This window comes from Armigeres subalbatus, unplaced genomic scaffold, assembly GCF_024139115.2.
Source record: "Armigeres subalbatus isolate Guangzhou_Male unplaced genomic scaffold, GZ_Asu_2 Contig2079, whole genome shotgun sequence".
Classification (NCBI taxonomy): domain Eukaryota; kingdom Metazoa; phylum Arthropoda; class Insecta; order Diptera; family Culicidae; genus Armigeres; species Armigeres subalbatus.
In genome coordinates, this window is record NW_026942923.1 from 65,732 (window position 1) to 84,942 (window position 19,211).

The window sequence follows — 19,211 nt, forward strand, 5'->3', positions numbered from 1 at the left end:
AGCTTTCAGAGTTTTCGAGCAAAAAAATGCTGCGTACAATACTCGGAGGGAAACTAGAAAATGGTGTGTGGCGCAGACGCATGAATCATGAGCTGTATCAAGTATACAAAGAAGAAAATATTGTGAATCGTATAAAATACGGCCGACCTCAGTTGGCTGGTCACTTAGTGCGAATGTCGGACAAAAGAATAGCGAAAACAATAGCACGCGGTGGAATCGGACCTGGGGACCTGGTGAAACTGGAGGAACATCGCCCAGGACCGACGATTATGGAGCTCTACAATACGCCAGGCATAGGTGTATCGACACTGTACCCAACCAGGTATCCAGGTAGGTACTTGGACTACCGCCGAGCGAAATTAATAATCGATTAGTAATAAATGTATCCAAGAATTCAAACAGATTCTTTCGAGTAACTCTTTTTTCACATCCACGTCTTTTCTAGTTCTCTTTTTGACATATCTAGATTATTACTTCTAATTTCTTCTTTCCGGCACGGCAAATGCTGGGTAAAGCGTACCATTGATACTTCGCGTACCTGAAGGAATAAAATAGACCCCATCTCGCGGTCCTTAGCCTCTTACCCAGCAACTCCTATCCCTACCTCCCCGCGGTGCTGGCCGGGATACGAGCAACCTTAGGGAAGATCGGGTAACCAACCCCGGTGGGAACTATGGTCGTATGCTGACAGGGAAGTGGGGGTTTGCTCCTCTCCGGAGGTGCAAATCTTATTGAGCGTCTGTTCTCCATGTCAGGATCGGCTCACAACAGCGTCTGTTCTCCATGTTAGGGGCGGCTGATCATCGCCTAAGTGAAACTGTGCACCATGGCCCACCGGAAGTAAGGAGGAATAGTCCTCCGGAAATTTAGGGGCTTTCGTGTCAGGCCCTGCAAGCCAGCAGCCAGCCAGCCAGCAAAAAACTCACGCAACGAACAATCAACAAGAGAGTACGGACCGGAACCATCGGCGAAGACCACTGCGACGAAAAGGGACTAGCGATTGGAAACTCGGTTCGTGGAACTGCAAATCTGCCGATGTGCTCAAGGACCGTGGATTCGGCATCGTAGCGCTGCAAGAGGTTTGTTGGAAGGGATCAATGGTGCGAACGTTTAGAGGTAATCATACCATCTACAAGAGCTGCGGCAACACACACGAGCTGGGAACAGCTTTTTTAGTGATGGGCGATATGCAAAGGCGCGTGATCGGGTGGTGGCCGATCAATGAAAGAATGTGCAGTTTGAGGATCAAAGGCCGGTTATTCAACTTCAGCATAATCAACGTTCATAGCCCACACTCCGGAAGCACTGATGATGATAAGGACGCATTCTCCGTGCAGCTGGAACGTGAGTACGACAGCTGCCCAAGCCACGACGTCAAAATCATCATAGGAGATTTGAACGCTCAGGTTGGCCAAGAGGAGGAGTTTAGACCGACTATTGGAAAGTTCAGCGCTCACCGGCTGACGAACGAAAACGGCCTACGACTAATTGATTTCGCCGCCTCCAAGAATATGGCCATTCGCAGCACCTACTTCCAACACAGCCTCCCGTATCGGTACACCTGGAGATCACCACTGCAGACAGAATCACAAATCGACCACGTTCTGATTGATGGACGGCACTTCTCCGACATTATCGACGTCAAGACATATCGTGGCGCTAACATCGACTCTGACCACTATCTGGTGATGGTTAAACTGCGCCCAAAACTATCCGTCATCAACAATGTTCGGTACCGACGACCGCTGCGGTACGACCTAGAGCGACTGAAGCAACCTGATGTCGCCACTGCATACGCGCAGCATCTCGAGGCAGCGTTGCCGGAAGAGGGTGAGCTCGATGGGGCCTCTCTTGAGGACTGCTGGAATACAGTCAAAGCAGCCATTAACGACGCAGCGGAGAACAACGTTGGGTATATGGGTCGAAGTCGACGGAACGATTGGTTCGGCGAAGAGTGCAGACAGATTCTGGAGGAGAAGGACGCAGCGCGGGCGGTCGCACTGCAGCAAGGTACCCGGCAGAACGTGGAACGTTATAGACGGAAGCGGAGACAGCAGTCTCGTCCATCAACTTCTTTCCACGAACAGCCTAGATAGCCGTGTGGTGTCGGCAGCTGGTTATCTGGCAAAGAATAACATTACGGATTGCCTGTTCCAGTGGTAAAAGTCCACTATACAGGTGACCCCTAATTTTCGGTGTGATGCGGCTTTATGCTTACCGTACCTACGAATGAATGGTTAGGGGGGTCTAATAAGAACCTAACCGCAAACGGAGCCTGTGAAGCACCAGGGCCCCCTTCACAGTATTTTAGCCCTCGCTGCGCTAACCGGAGATATGGCGTAGTTGACTTTTTACTTCTCCGAGATGATCGGCTACTCTTATTCAACCTCATCATGAGGTTAAATAAGAGTGGGGTTATGAATATGTGTTTTACTTAGTTTTCAACAAATTGTCACCTATATGGATTCGCATTATGCGTTTTTCACAGTGTACTCTTTGTCTCGGCTTTGGCTACTCTTGTTCAATCTCAACGTGAGTGTGGGGTTATGAATATGTGTTTTATTTCCTGTGTTTCGTCTTTGACGTTCGGCTTCAGCTACTCTTATTTAATCTCAACTTGAGGTTGAATAAGGGTGGGATTATGAATATGTTTTTTACTTAGTTTTTCAACAAATTTTCACCTATATGGATTCGCATTATTCGTGTTTTTTACAATGTGCTTCGTGTTTGTCACCTATATGGATTCGTATTATGCATTTTCAAAGTGTAATCTGTGTTTCGTCTTTGATGTTTGGCTTCAGCTACTCTTGTTTAATCTCATCTTGAGGGTGGGGTTAGGAAAATGTTTTTTTTTACTTAGTTTTTTTCAACAAATGGTCACCTATATGAATTCGCATTATGCGTTTTTCACAATGTACTTTGTGTATGTTACCTATATGGATTCGCATTATGCGTTTTTCACTGTGTACTTTGTGTCTAGTCCTTGACGTTCGGCTTCGGCTACTCTTGTTCAATCTCAACGTGAGGTTAAATAAGAGTGGGGTTATGGATATGTGTTTTACTTAGTTTTCAACAAATTGTCACCTATATGGATTCGCATTATGCGTTTTTTTTACAATGTACTTTGTGTATGTTACCTATATGGATTCGCATTATGCGTTTTTCACAGTGCACTCTATGTTTCGTCTTTGACGTTCGTCCATTGTTACGTCCTCTGTGTTTTTGTGACACCTCTCTTTAGTCCCTAGCTGAATGCGTGTGAGTCTACATAATTGGCTTTCCTATAAATGGCTCCATTCTTCTTTCCAACTTCACTTCCTCTTCCTTTACCCTTTTCACTTTCTTTTCCGTCATGTAAATGATGAGAAAGGCCAGTGAAGGCGATGGCACAAATCTCCCAAATTGAGGGGAACGTGCCTCCTGAGCCGAAGTTCTGATATCTGATACTGCTGGAATACAGTCAAAGCAGCCATTAACGACGCAGCGGAGAACAACGTCGGGTATATGGGTCGAAGTCGACGGAACGATTGGTTCGACGAAGAGTGCAGACAGATTCTGGAGGAGAAGGACGCAGCGCGGGTGGTCGCGCTGCAGCAAGGTACCCGGCAGAACGTGGAACGTTATAGACGGAAGCGGAGACAGCAGACCCGCCTTTTTCAGGAGAAGAAACGCCGCCTGGAAGAAGCGGAGTGCGAGGAGATGGAACAGCTGTGCCGTTCTCAAGAAACACGCAAGTTCTACCAGAAGCTCAACGCATCCCGCAAAGGCTTCGTGCCGCGAGCCGAAATGTGCCGGGATAAGGATGGTGGCATCTTGACGGAAGAACGTGTGGTGATCGAAAGGTGGAAGCAGCACTACGAGGAACATCTGAATGGCGCTGAGAGTACAGGCAGTGAAAGTCAAGGCAGCGGAGGAGATGACTACGTCAGTTCAGCGGACGATGGAAGCCAACCAGCCCCCACCTTGAGGGAAGTTAAGGATGCCATTCAACAGCTAAAGACCAATAAAGCAGCTGGTAAGGATGGTATCGGAGCTGAGCTCATCAAGATGGGCCCGGAAAAGCTGGCCACTTGCCTGCACAAACTGATAGTCAAAATCTGGGAAACCGAACAGCTACCGGAGGAGTGGAAGGAAGGGGTTATATGCCCCATCTACAAGAAAGGCGACAAACTGGAGTGTGAGAACTTTCGAGCGATCACCATCCTTAATGCCGCCTACAAAGTGATATCCCAGATCATCTTCCGTCGTCTGTCACCATTAGTGAACGAGTTCGTGGGAAGTTATCAAGCCGGCTTCGTTGACGGCCGCTCGACAACGGACCAGATCTTCACTGTACGGCAAATCCTTAAAAAATGCCGTGAATACCAGGTCCCAACGCACCATCTGTTCGTTGATTTCAAGGCGGCATACGACAGTATAGACCGCGTAGAGCTATTGAAAATTATGGACGAGAACAGCTTCCCTGGGAAGCTTACCAGACTGATCAAAGCAACGGTGGATGGTGTGCAAAACTGTGTGAAGATTTCGGGCGAACACTCCAGTTCGTTCGAATCGTGCCGGGGACTAAGACAAGGTGATGGACTTTCGTGCCTGTTGTTCAACATTGCGCTAGAAGGTGTCATGCGGAGAGCCGTGTGTAACAGCCGGGGTACGATTTTCAACAGATCCAGTCAATTTATTTGTTTCGCGGATGACATGGACATTGTCGGCCGAACATTTGCAAAGGTGGCAGAACTGTACACCCGCCTGAAACGTGAAGCAACAAAAGTTTGACTGATGGTGAATGCGTCGAAAACAAAGTACATGCTGGTGGGCGGAACCAAGCGCGACAGGGCCCGCCTGGGAAGCAGTGTTACGATAGACGGGGATACCTTCGAGGTGGTCGAGGAATTCGTCTACCTCGGATCCTTGCTAACGGCTGACAACAACGTTAGTCGTGAAATACGAAGGCGCATCATCTGTGGAAGTCGGGCCTACGACGGGCTCCAGAAGAAACTGCGGTCGAAAAAGATTCGCCACCGCACCAAATGTGTCATGTACAAGACGCTTATAAGACCGGTTGTCCTCTACGGACATGAAACATGGACAATGCTCGAGGAGGACTTGCAAGCACTCGGAGTATTCGAGAGGCGGGTGCTTAGGACCATCTTTGGCGGTGTGCAAGAAGACGGTGTGTGGCGGCGAAGAATGAACCATGAGCTCGCCCAACTCTACGGCGAACCCAGTATCCAGAAGGTAGCTAAAGCCGGAAGGGTACGATGGGCAGGATCCGATCCGGCAGGTACGAGACGGCGTGGAGCGCAGCGAGCGAGATGGGCAGACCAGGTGCAAAACGACTTGGCGAGCGTGGGGCGTATCCGAGGATGGAGAGATGCGGCCTCGAACCGTGCATTGTGGCGTCAAATTGTTGATTCAGTGTTATCTGTTTAGATGTGTACTAAATAAATGAAATTAATACTTCTAATTTCTGGAATTTCTTGGAAATTTTCTTCAGAGGCTCCATCGGAAATTCCTTCAGAAATTTCTTGGGATATTCAGCCAGTTGTTGTTTCAAAAATTCAGTCAGATTTTTTTTTCAGTCAGTTTTTCGTTCAGTGTTTTCATAAATCCCTTCAGATTCATTCTTTCTGAAATTCCTGTTTAAGCTCCTTCAAGTATTCATGCAAGAACCTTCTGCAGAAATAATTTTTAAAATTCTCCCACGAATTCTTTTGGACAAAGGCGGACAAAGAAAGACCATGCTGAAGGTGGCTTGGTTCGATTCCCGGTTAAGAAATTTTCGGGTTGGAAATAATCTCGACTTCCCTGGGCATAAAAGTATCATCGTGTGCAAAAATGGTAACTTGACTTAGAAACCTCGCAGTTAAAAACTGTGGAAGCGCTTAATGAAAACCTAGCTGCGAGGCGGCAATGTCCCAGTGGGGATGTAATGCCAATAAGAAGAAGAAGCCTCCAGAATTTCCTTTGAACTTTCATTTAGTAAAATCATACAATCCTATAGGAATTTTTGGAAGGATTCTATCTAAAATTCTTCCAAGATTTTTCTTTCGGAAGTTTCTCGAGGGATTCCTTCCAAAGATTCTTCAAGACTTATAAAAAAAATTAGAAATTCAGTTTTTTCAGAACAAATTTGTTGTCAAATAAGTTGTCAAATATTTTCAGTTGGACTTCGAATATGATTTTTACAGTTTCTGAACTACGAAACTTAATATTTTAATACTTCAGGAGGGGACATAATTTCACCCGTCTTGCACTCACATATACTTGTAACAGAGAACCTAAAACAATTTTTTTTTTTATTATTTCCTTACAAATGATTAAATAATTTGCTGATCTGGTGAACCGGATCTTTGAAAAAGTGAGCTACGAATCATTCACTCACTTCAAAGATCCGGATCCGGATCTGAACGCCCATCTTTAGTTCAATTGAATAGGGTAACGGTACCAATAGTGGAGGTATTAGTAGATCCACAAAAGAAAATATTTTTTAAAAATTGTTAATTATGGGGAATTTACAGCATTAATATCTTAGCCCATAGATAAACTAATAAATTTGTTAACAAAAATGAGATAGATGTCATTTAACATCAACAATTACCAAATCTTGCTTGCACCACTATGGGTACACTGTTCCTTTAGTGGCGGTAAAAATTAATTTTGGTTCCCATAGTGGTGCTATCCATTGGTTTCTTATGAGACTCGCCACTATTGGTACACTTGCACCACTATAGGTGCAAAGGAGTCAATTTTGTTAAGGAAAATCATTGTTTTCAATAGTTTTTCAAGCGAAATCTTAAGATAAGTTGCATTTAACAGGATATTAAAAGCACGACGCATCAACTGAAACCATCGTAAGGTGTATAAATATGATAAATCTCATAAAAACCCCACTACCTCCACTATTGGTGCTACCTCCACTAAGGGTACGGTTACCCTAGTTCTGAGGGGGAAAACAGGAGCATTTTACAGCTTATTTTTTGCCTTTCTCGTACAACTAAGTTGTACCGAAAGGCTATCATTTCACTCCAAATTCGAACTTTTGATAGAAGTCCCGGAGACCCACAGTGTTATATACCATTCGGCTCAGCTCGATGAGCTGAACAAATGTCTGTCTGTCCGTGTGTGCGTGTGTGTGTGTGTGTGTGTGTGTATGTGTGTGCGTGTGTGTGCACAAAATGCCATAAAAAACATTAGCCAAATTTCAATCAAAGTTAATTGCCTATTTCCGGGGATTAAACCACGTTAATTTACAAGGTTATGGAAACTCATATGTGAATATGTACGTTATGTGGAAGATATTGATTTGAAAATGTATTGAGGTAACCACTTTCCCTTCGATGGGACTCGAACCCATGACCCTACAGTACGCTAGACTGGTGCTTTAACCAACTAAGCTACGAAGGACCTCCGTCGGCCTTCGCAACCTAGCGGCTACTGAACGAGCTCGAGATTCCCAAATTGGACGCATAGTCAAATCACTCGCAATCCATTTCTCAAGCCAATACTTCCACATGTGTATTGTACACGTCCACATTAGAGGAGCGTGAGTATTTAGAATGTCTGGCGGCTATACACATTCTTCATCAGCAACGGTACTGATCAAGTGAGGTTGTGTAAGCATTTGCCAGTCGGTCGTCAAGCTCAGACCCGACCGCATTGCGTAGGCAAGAGCACGCAACTCAGGTTCAGTTCAATCAAAGTTAATTGCCTATTTCCGGGGATTAAACCACCCGACTTGGACGTTAATTTACAATGTTATGGAAACTCATATGTGAATATGTACGTTATGTGGAAGATATTGATTTGAAAAATGTATTGGAGGTAACCACTTTCCCTTAGCCAAATTTTCACATAGAAACTCTTAACCGATTTTCTTGCAACAAGTTGCATCCGACTGAGACTAAAACGCTGTTGATCACTATTGAATTTTATAATAATTGCAAATTGCAAAAAAAAAAGATAATATTAAAATAGTGATGAGACATAGTCACATAGAACAATAATGTGTTATGAAAAATGCCTTGCATCTATGAATATTTTATCCCATTAAGAGTTTCATCGCACTATAAAGATGCTCGTGTTGCACGCATTTAGGCGTAAGTATGCTATTCGAACATAGGAAATTCGTGAAACTTTTGGCAGCGCCATCTGTCGTCTACTAGTGTAAATTTTCTATCATAACATTAGAAGGTGTAACTGTTTTGCCTTTCTTGTACATCATCGAGGTGTAAGCGTAAAGGCTACATTTATTACCTTTTTGCGCGAGAAAGGCGCCATCACCGTTAGGTGGATTAATCTGGGTTTTTTTTTTAATTCGTATATTTATTTGGTAGGCACTCTGTGTTCTTAACCGCTACTGTGCCGTGATCTACTGTGGTACTGTGCTGTACAGAGTCCACACAGAATCTATTTTTAGATGTCCATAATTCGTTATTGTTGTTGTTGCCAGTCCATATAATCGTAAGTCCATTGTGTTCATTTGTCAATGTGGTGGATCCAGTGATCGTTGCTTTGTTCGGTTGCCATTCATCGAAGAACGTTGGAGGAATGCCTCCGAGAAGAACAGTTTTGTCAGTCGTTATCAGGCAGCCGTGTCGGTGAGGCACGTTCCCCAAAACGCCACCGTACGGACTGCATTTCTGGCGACTGACAAGGGTTTGGTGGAGGGGCTGGGAATCGAACCCATGACCATTCGCTTAAGAGGCGAACGTGTAGCCAACTACGCTACGGGACCCCCCTTTTTATACCTTATATATAGGGAGAATGACGGCTTTGGCAGGTTTTGTTCTATTATTGGCAGAGGGGTTTTTTATGACTGATTATGCTCAAATTTGGCCTAAACATTCTTTGCAAATCAAAGAATGTTGTGGCCAAATTTCATAAAATTTGGTCGACAAAAACCCCCCTGACAATAATAGAACAAAACCTGCCAAAGTCGTCTTTTCCCCTAAGTAAAATCTAGAATAAAACTATTTAGCCTTATGACAGACAATTTTAAAACCTTTACAAAACTAACATAAAACTTCCTTTTCAACATAAAACTTCCTGCAATGTACACACAATTTGAAGTTGTTTTGCTGGCGTTATTCATAGTAGCAAACTCTTAATAACCAATTTTTGTATCAATATTTGTTTTATTTCTCGAAATCTACCTTTTTGTTGGTACCGAGATTGGTACAACTCTGTCTGTGTCATTGGTGTAGAACCAGTCAACGTGCAGCGATAAGCAAGCAGATATTCCTACTCACAAAGGTGTTCGTTCTTACACCAGTCCAAAACCAGAAACTGTAATCAATGCTGATGATATCAGATTGTTTTACGGAATTTCATTTGACTAACAAACTTGTACAATATTGAAAAGTTTTTGATTTGTAATCAATATGCACTTTCTATATCACATCTTTGAAAACTTTATTCTCAAGTTTGAAACCGAATATTCCTGCTTACGACCTTTCTTGGCAAAATCTGGAAAATTTGCATCCCGGAAAATTTATTCCATCCTAGAAAGGGGTTTCTAACTTTTATAAACAGGGCTTCTGATATATAAGTTTTGGAGTGTTGCATCAGTTGCATGCGTATCAAACCGTGGTGTGAGCGCTTCTCCAGCCTCCCAAGCAATTCAACATCCAGAATCGATTCACACACCAGCTAAAGGCCATTTTGTTAGATTTTTGCCTTTCTTTCTACACTTGTGATATCTGGCACCAAGTCGCTGGGGCTGGCTTTGCTTGCGTGTGCCGATTGTCGTCGTGCTTCATTCCCGTGCCGTCGTATCATCACCATACGAACGAACGACGGACGGGGCTTTTGCCAAAAAATAATACACACGAGCATATCGTCATTAGGGTGACACAAGTAAATTTTTGTTCGAATAGTTTTGATATGAGATAAATGAATAACAGTTTGATGCAACTTTTAAATGTAGTAGGGACAATGTATGGGTACCTGACAAATTTCTTTCTTGGAGTTGCGTGGCATACATAGAATGATCAGCAGGTAAAGCCTTCTGAATTTCCAATAGAAAATTTTCTGAATATTCAAGGGAAATTCTTCTGGATGCTAGGATCGAAGCAATTCAACATAAATTCGTCAGATTTGCTTTACGTTACGATATGAAGATCGCTGTAGACTACTGGAAATCGAAACCCTTGACTAAATAAGAAAATGCTCACAAGCTGTAATGCTGTCCAATGAGCAGCTCGAAGTAGCTCGAAGTTGTTCCCGTCCTGCTTGTTCTTTTTTGATAACAAATGAACATGAGAGGGATGGGAATAACTTCGAGTTACTTCGAGCTGCTCATTGGACAGCACTTGTATTCGTTGCAAAAAATACTGTTGGGAGAGATTGATTCGATAAAGTCGAGTCAAGTACGAGACATTGAAGACGGCCGTACTGTCGAGGTTGAAATTCCTAATTGTCAAATGTACAATAAAGTGGTGGAATTGAATGGGATAGTACAAACTCGTCTTAATACTTGATGCCAGGAACACCGAATTTGCGTTACATGATCCAATTAAAGCCTGTCCACGTTAAATTTCGGACACCCATCTTCCAATGCGATTTTTAAACATTTTTACCAACCACTGAGACGATCTATTTACATGACAGCTCAATCTCTTCGCTTTACTGCTGCTTTCAGCATATCTTAGCTCTCGTCCAAATTGATGAAATGGCGGCAAATAAATTAAACATTATTTAACTGTCCGAAATTTAACGTGGACAGGCTTTAGGTTTATCTCCAGGAGCTCCAACGAATCAACCTTCAAACATAGACTTCATGTCAATCGACAAGGACCAGAAGCATACTATTCAAACTGAAACTATCAACAGTAGCACTAGCATCCCAGATTAGACGTACTTTGTTGGGCTTCTTAGGGTTTACCACGACTCCCAATGGCAGCAACCACATTCGTTTTGGATTCATTTTTTCCACTGCAGCTGATGAAGCTTTGTGCGTATGTCCCTTACGCTGATACTGTAACATTTGATTTCGAACGTCAATTTTCTTTCCAGGCACTGCAATCGAGGGAGAGCCATTTCGAAACTATTTGAAAACTCGAACTCGTCGTTGTGCCATAGTAGACCAGTTTCGTAACGGTTTGATACCCGCACGGTTGTAGCTTCCAAAATACCTTAAGCACGCTCTACCTCGTCTGATTCAGGGCGACAGATTTCAGTGTCAACAGCGTCCACAGCAAAATATGTCTTGACCAGTTGGTGGAAATCCTCGTCGGCTTGACAATAATTACATAACGATACTGAGTGACAATTTAAATGTTAACAATGTTAAAATACGCGAAAATCCCGGCGGATAAAACGAATTCAACTTTTCGCGAGGTGATCGCGATCGTCGCGGAACATGCGATCACAACAAACAATTTGGATAACAGACTGAATGACGTCTTGTCAAATAAACGTCAGAATATTATCCCCACCCTGGACTTGCATGCAACATCACTAGCAATATTGGATTGCACTACAAATGTTTATGAGTAATCAAAACAAACCAGAATTGGTAGAAGTGTTGCCAGAGTCACTGGAATATACTAGTTGAATAATGAATTATGTTTATATATCAATAATGTAGAATAACTTGTTAATGTAATATGACGATGGAAACTAATGAACAATATACTCTGAGAACCAACAGAAAATCGTGTTTGATATTCTAATAGGTTATGGGCCCAGTGGTTAACTGGTAGAAAGTCGAGTCAAGTGAACTTATTATTCTAAAGCGATTAGTTGAAGAAGATGCCTGGTAAGAAGGAAGATATTGCCCTCGGGGTTACCGATGGGGAACTAGCTGGTGGTCAACCAGTAGTAAACAACAAGACGGAACGCATTCCTCTTGAGCGAGGGCCGTCGTCCGTTGCGGCGCTCTATCGTGGAGACCGTTCGTGTGTATTCGACGGGAACGAAGCGAGTTTCCCTGCTTGGAAATGGCGGATTGAGCACCATCTCAATAAGATGCGTCTGGTGCATACGCTGTTGAGGACTCCCGTGGAAGAAGAATATGCCCACCCGGTGCCGGGAGCGAAACCTGAAGAAGAAGCAGCGAGGAAAGAAAAAATGAAGAAACGGATGGAAGAAGATATGGACGCTTTAGACGAAATAGTGCTGATGGTGAATAATCAGGTTTTAAATCAATTGATTGGCCTAGATTATGCGAAGCAAGTGATGGATGTGTTGGTCAGCACATACCAGAAAGTTGGAACTGGAGCAATGATCACGATGCGAGATCGTCTATTCAATCTCAAACATAAACGTTTTGATAGCCTTCAGCGTTTGTTTGATGAATACGATCTGATCATTCGAGAGCTGGAAAGAATGCGAGCTGGACTAACGCCAGCGGAGAAGATCCATGCTCTAATTATTGCGATGCCAAACCGATTTAAGCATGTGGAGGGTGCATTGACTGTGCTACCAAACGATGAGTTGTGTCGTAAACCGCTAGGTGAGATAAAACGCATGTATTTGGATGCAGAAATGATCGATGGTGAGACAATGGGTGGAAGGCGGATCAGAGGGTTCGATGACGTCGCACTGAAGTCGAACAAAAAGCACGTGAACGTTTGCTTTGGCTGTGGAGAAACTGGCCATTACAAAAACAAATGCCCGTTGAAGAAGAAGAAAGGACAATGGAATGGTCAACAAGCATGTCAACATCCCCGATGGCAGGGAAAGAACCAGAGTCGCCATCATGCACTGATGACTCAAACCAGCGGCAACGGTGAAACATCACGGAAAGTGAGATTTGTGGTCGATTCAGGAGCCAGCGACCACATGGTGAATGACGAGCGAATGCTGGAAGATGTGGAAGAATTGGAGAAGCCAGTCGTCATTGCAACTGCTAAATCAGGAACAACTCTTCGGGGTACGAAGAGAGGTAAGGTACGAGTGAGCAGTGTTGTCGGAGAAAACAAAATAAAGAAACTCGAATTCTATAAGGTCCTTTTTTTCCGGAGCTAGATGTGAATCTCCTTTCAGTTAGAAGGGTGAATTCTATGGGAAAGAAAGTTACTTTTATGTATGAGGATGTCGTAATCCATGATGGTGGGGAGGTTATCGCCCATGGGATAATGGAGAATGGTCTTTATTATTTGCAATTGGAGTTGGAGGGCAATGTAACCTCAGCATTAGTAGGAAAGGACCAGATAAATGTCGAAACATGGCATAAACGATTGGGACATTTAGGCAAAAGTAATATGCTGAAATTAGTAAGAAATGGCATGGTTGAAGGTATCGACTGTGGTGAAGAAAGTGTTGGCAGTTTGCCAGATGTTTGCGAAAGTTGCCTTGCGGGGAAGCAAGTTAGCAACAAGTTTAATAGTTTGCAGTTGCCAAGGTCTACTAGACCATTGGAACTAGTTCATTCCGATGTTTGTGGATCTATGGAGGTAGCAACTCATGATGGTTATCGTTATTTGGTAACATTTATCGATGACTTTACGCACTTCGCCGTGGTTTATCTTCTGAAATCAAAGAATGGAGTCTTCGAAAAATTTAAGGAATATTACGAATTTAGTACAGCACATTTCGGTCAGAAACTGTCTAAATTTCGTACAGATAACGGTGGGGAATATCAAAATAGAGAGTTCCAGAATTACTGTAAAAGTAAAGGAATTCAGATGATATATACGGTACCGTATACTCCTCAGCAAAATGGAGTAAGCGAGCGTTTCAATAGAACATTGATGGAAAAGTACGCGCAATGCTTCATGATAGTGGGTTATCTAAGAAAATGTGGGAGAGGCTGTTTATGTAGCGACATACCTTACAAACAGGTCCCCTACGGTAGCATTACAAGAAAATAAGACGCCATATGAAAATGGTTTGGAAAACTCCCAAACTTAAAAAATCTTAGAGTTTTTGGATGTACAGCATACAAACTCATTCCAAAAGAAAAGAGAACAAAATTAAATTCCAAATCTAAAAGATTGATATTCGTGGGCTACGCGAATAATGGCTATAGGCTATGGAATGGCGCTTTGAAGAAAATTGAAATTGCCAGGAATGTAGTATTTGATGAATCGAAAACACCATATATCGGTGAGTCTGCAGGTTCAAATGATTTGGTTTTCTCTCAAATAATTACAAGAGAAACTTGTGAAGAGAATACCGATGAGAAATATGGCAACGAGGAAACCAAAATTCCAGAAGAAATTGCATCAGAGGATCGGGAAGATTCTGAAGAAACGATTTCTGTGGAAAATTATGGCATATTCGAAGAATCGGAATCAGAAATCGTCGAAAACGATAATCATGAACAAGCAAATGGTACATCGGAGTCAGATTATTACGAACAACCCACAGAGAAACAGCTAGAATTACGTCGAAGCACGAGAAACAGAAAACAGACTACGTTTCATAATTTCTCTGCAAAATTGCGCCAGTTATTGATGGTTGCATTCCGCAATCAATCACTGAATTAAAACTACTGGAAGACTGGGAGCACTGGCGGGAGGCAATCGACGATGAAATGAAATCACTAGACGATAATAAAACATGGAAGTGGTCAAGTACAAAAACAACATCAAGCCAATACAATCAAAATGGGTCTTCACAAGGAAAGAAGATGGGAGATACAAAGCAAGACTTGTAGCAAAGGGATGTTCACAACGCCCAGGGTTTGACTACAGTGAAACATTTGCCCCAGTAGCAAAATGGACAGCGTCCGATTATTATTGGCTCTTGCAAATGAATACAAAATGCTTGTTCACCAAATGGATGTAAAAACGGCATTTTTGTACGGTGATCTAGATGAAGATATTTTTATGAAACTTCCAGCAGACGAAAATGGTAAAGCGAAGACTGTTCGTTTGCATAAAAGCTTGTATGGATTGAAACAAGCAAGCAGAAATTGGAATAAGAAGTTTGACGATGCAGTCAAAGAATTGGGATTTTCTCCCCTTAAAAGTGATTGTTGTGTATATAGATCCAAAGCAAAAGGAATTATTTTGCTTTTGTATGTGGATGACATACTGATATTATCCAACGATCAGGAAAATTTGGATTGATAAAAGAAGAACTTGGAAGGCTATTCCAAATGAAGGACCTTGATGAGGTCAAATATTTTCTCGGAATGGAAATTAAAAGAGATTTTGACAACCAAACGATAGAAATATCACAATCAAGATACGTTGAGAAGATTTTGAAACGTTTCGGTATGATTGATTGTAAACCTGTGGGGACACCGCTCGATTCAAATGTAAAATGGTCTAAAACAAATCAGCAAGAAACTGCTCATCCCTACAAGGAACTGCTTGGGTGTTTGCAATATTTAACACTAACGTCTCGACCTGACATTAGCGCGGCAGTCAATACGCTAAGTAAATATCAGAGTTGTGCGACTGATGCTCATTGGGTTGGTTTGAAACGTATTCTTAGATACCTGAAAGGGACTACGGATACAATGATAAAATATGAGAAGAGACCTTACACACATTGTCAAGGGATATGCGGATGCAGATTTCGCTAATGATCCTGATGATAGAAAATCGGTTTCAGGATATGCTTTCGAAATTTTTGGAAGCTTAGTTTCATGGTCAACGAAACGACAACAAACGGTCAGTTTGTCAACATCCGAAGCAGAACTTATTGCACTTTGCACAGCTGTAACTGAAGGAATATGGCTTGTGAAATTCCTCAAAGAATTGGATGTGGGTAGCATTCCATTCATTATTATGGAAGATAATGTTCCATGTATTAGTATCGCGGAGGAACCTCGATCACACCAACGAATGAAACATCTGGACATCAAATACATGTTTATACGGGATCACATCAAGGAAGGAAGATTACAACTAAAATTCATCCGTTCCGAGGATCAACCGGCTGATGCATTCACCAAGGGCCTCCCGAAAGACGCACATCGAAGGTTATTGGGACGTCTCAACATCCAAATTGCGGGGAAGTGTTAAAATACGCGAAAATCCCGGCGGATAAAACGAATTCAACTTTTCGCGAGGTGATCGCGATCGTCGCGGAACATGCGATCACAACAAACAATTTGGATAACAGACTGAATGACGTCTTGTCAAATAAACGTCAGAATATTATCCCCACCCTGGACTTGCATGCAACATCACTAGCAATATTGGATTGCACTACAAATGTTTATGAGTAATCAAAACAAACCAGAATTGGTAGAAGTGTTGCCAGAGTCACTGGAATATACTAGTTGAATAATGAATTATGTTTATATATCAATAATGTAGAATAACTTGTTAATGTAATATGACGATGGAAACTAATGAACAATATACTCTGAGAACCAACAGAAAATCGTGTTTGATATTCTAATACCACTGAGACGATCTATTTACATGACAGCTCAATCTCTTCGCTTTACTGCTGCTTTCAGCATATCTAAGCTCTATTCCAAATTGATGAAACGGCGGCAAATAAATTAAACATTATTTAACTTTCCGAAATTTAAGGTGGACTGGCTTTAGGTTTATCTCCAGGAGCTTCAACGAATCAACCTCCATTCAAACTTCAACGAATCAAGACTTCATGTCAATCGACAGGGACCAGAAGCATACTATTCAAACTAAAACTATCAACAGTAGCACTAGCATCCCAGATTAGACGTATACTTTGTTAAGCTTCTTAGGGTTTACCACGACTCCCAATGGCAGCAACCACATTCGTTTTGGATTCATTTTTTCCACTGCAGCTGATGAAGCTTTGTGTGCATATCCCTTACGCTGATACTGTAACATTTGATTTCGAACGTCAATTTTCTTTCCAGGCACTGCAATCGAGGGAGAGCCATTTCGAAACTATTTGAAAACTCGAACTCGTCATTGCGCCATAGTAGACCAGTTTCGTAACGGTTGGATACCCGCACGGTTGTAGATTCCAAAATACCTTAAGCACGCTCTACTTCGTCTGATACAGGGCGACAGATTTCAGTGTCAACAGCGTCCACAGCAAAATATGTCTTGACCAGTTGGTGGAAATCCTCGTCGGCTTGACAATAATTACATAACGATACTGAGTGACAATTTACAAAATTCCGATCCTTGGTGCCGCCTCCAAGACGACACTTAACAGCAACATGTTCTCCAATCTGGCCTATTCTACTTCTCAAAGACACCAATAAATGAGCGTTATTAGACCTATCAAGATTCGAGGAACAACATCCGTGTAATCCATGATTCCAAATGACAAAACTGTTTTGTCAAATGATTTGTTTGAAGTGTTTGCTTAGGAAGTGCTAATTCAGACACCGTGCGGACGTCGAACAGTGGGTATCTGTCTGTCATGCGACAACCAGATACCTCAAGGTTTACACGCCTGGACTTTGACTCCGGCCTCGACATTTGAGCTGTCCAAACCAAGCATAGCGGATCAAGGTCACCTGTGGCACCAAGCATGCCTGCCAAATCCTCTTCGTCGTCGTCTAACATGGCATACGTGTCAATAGCAGTACTAGTGCCATGTAGTCTTATCATGGCAAGATCCGGAAAAAAGTAGTATTCAACGATCGGTGAAGGTTAACCAATACTGTTGTTTTACGTTGTGTTGATTTATTGGCTGACGATGCATGTAACAACTCATACATGTGTCTACGCCACAAATATTACCACTGGGACAGGTCCAATGGTCATCAATTTTACCATGACGACCCAAGCATTGGCGGCACAGTTTCAGTTTGTGCACCATCCTCCAACGGTCTTGAATAATCATTCTTTTCCATTCTTGCACCCGCTGCATGATAAAAAAGGCTTGTGTTGCAACATCATTCTTGCGTTTGCCAGTTAGGTTTCACATCGTGCACATTCTTGTACGGCCTGTATTTCTGAACTGGGTGCTCTCGCATTACTTTAAGTTCAGGAAATACTTGATTCGTGACAGAATTCGCTTCAAGAACTAGTACCTCCATGAAGTCACCAAACGTCCGGAGATTAATGTTCGAATATTGTTTCCGGTACCTCGCCCAATCCATCTTATATCCAGCTGGTAGTTTGTCGATTAGTTCTTGCAGCAATATTGGATTACTCATGTGCGATGACATCTCTGCTTTTTCAAGGTGATCGCAAAAATTCTGTACGGCCATTCCGAATGTAATCAGCATATCCAATCGTTCGGGTTTAGGAGCTGGAACTTTTCGTACTCTCTTAAGCATCATGTTCACAACAAGTTCAGGTTTTCCAAATATCATTTGCAATGTTTATATTACGGATGGTACAGCAGACGGGATCAACAGTCGACTGCGAACTGCCTCTAATGCAGGTCTCGAAGGCTTCGTTGCAATCACATGAGATTTTCTACATCGGAATAAGCACATGCCTCTGTTGTCAGTTTGTAGCAGCTCAGGAAAATGGGCCAATCTTCCGGGTTATCATCGAATGAAAGCGGTTTCTTGGGCATCACTTGTTGTGCTGCGATTTTATCTCGAGTCAAGTCTACCGAACGTGCTTGAATAGCTTGCTCAGAGAATGGTCTTTTCTCAGTAGGATGTAATCTGCGAGTACTATCTACACCTTGCTAAGTCACATAATCGGGATCGCCGATCCGACAGGCTAGGCTCAGTTTCGACGCACGATCGACATTATTGGTGTGGAAATCCTGTTGCACAAGCTTCTCGCCTGCTGCGCGATTTTTGTTAGCAAAAGCACTTGCGTTGCAATACCAGTTCAGTGCGTGTTGGCTCTTGTAAAACGGGCTTGGTAGTCATATGGCTACTGCTTCTGCCTCATACGCAGGAGGTCGTGGGTTCAATCCCAGGTCCGTTCCCTTCTCCTACTTTGTATCTTTCTTGTATATAATAAATATATCATGTTCTAGCAATCGCTAGAACTGGAAATGGACTTCCAAACCTATACCTTCAACTTGAGTATTCTAACAGTAATCTGCTAGAATTGGAAATGAGCTATAAAGCTCGTTTCCTACATCCCACAAGAAATAATATCAGTTGCTTTCTCCTATATGTCACATTAGCAGCTCTTTTACCAAGACGAGCCTCTGCCCATCGAACCTAACCCAAAAATTCAAACCAATTGAACTCATGGCTGGTGCAGGGGTATATTCGGCTTGCAGTGGGCGAGTGATTGTATCATCATTGCCTCCCCCTTCCCTACCTGGACTTGTATTCTGACGTGGCAGGCGCCAGTGTGACCTAACAAATGAGATCACCAGTACTTGTACGTTGAAGATGAGTGCTAGTCCCAAGCAAACATTTGTTGGTTCTGTGTGCAAGTACA

General features: G+C 42.7%; 1 protein-coding gene across 5 annotated transcripts in view; it reads right to left on the reverse strand.

Annotated features, from left to right (window-relative positions):
* Positions 1-19,211, reverse strand: part of LOC134203742 (DDB1- and CUL4-associated factor 5-like) — a 66,047-nt gene that overhangs the window by 21,985 nt on the left and 24,851 nt on the right. The window contains exon 1 of one of the 5 annotated variants that reach the window (XM_062678603.1): positions 10,859-10,877. The exons of 3 other annotated variants lie outside the window; for them this stretch is intronic. Coding sequence is in view for 1 of the 2 variants with exons in the window: in XM_062678602.1 (XP_062534586.1) it covers positions 9,153-9,195 (43 nt within the window). In the remaining variant the exon portion in view is untranslated. Of the gene's footprint in view, positions 1-9,152; positions 9,211-10,858; positions 10,878-19,211 lie in introns of those variants that run through there. One more of the 5 variants, XM_062678602.1, reaches the window with a different exon arrangement.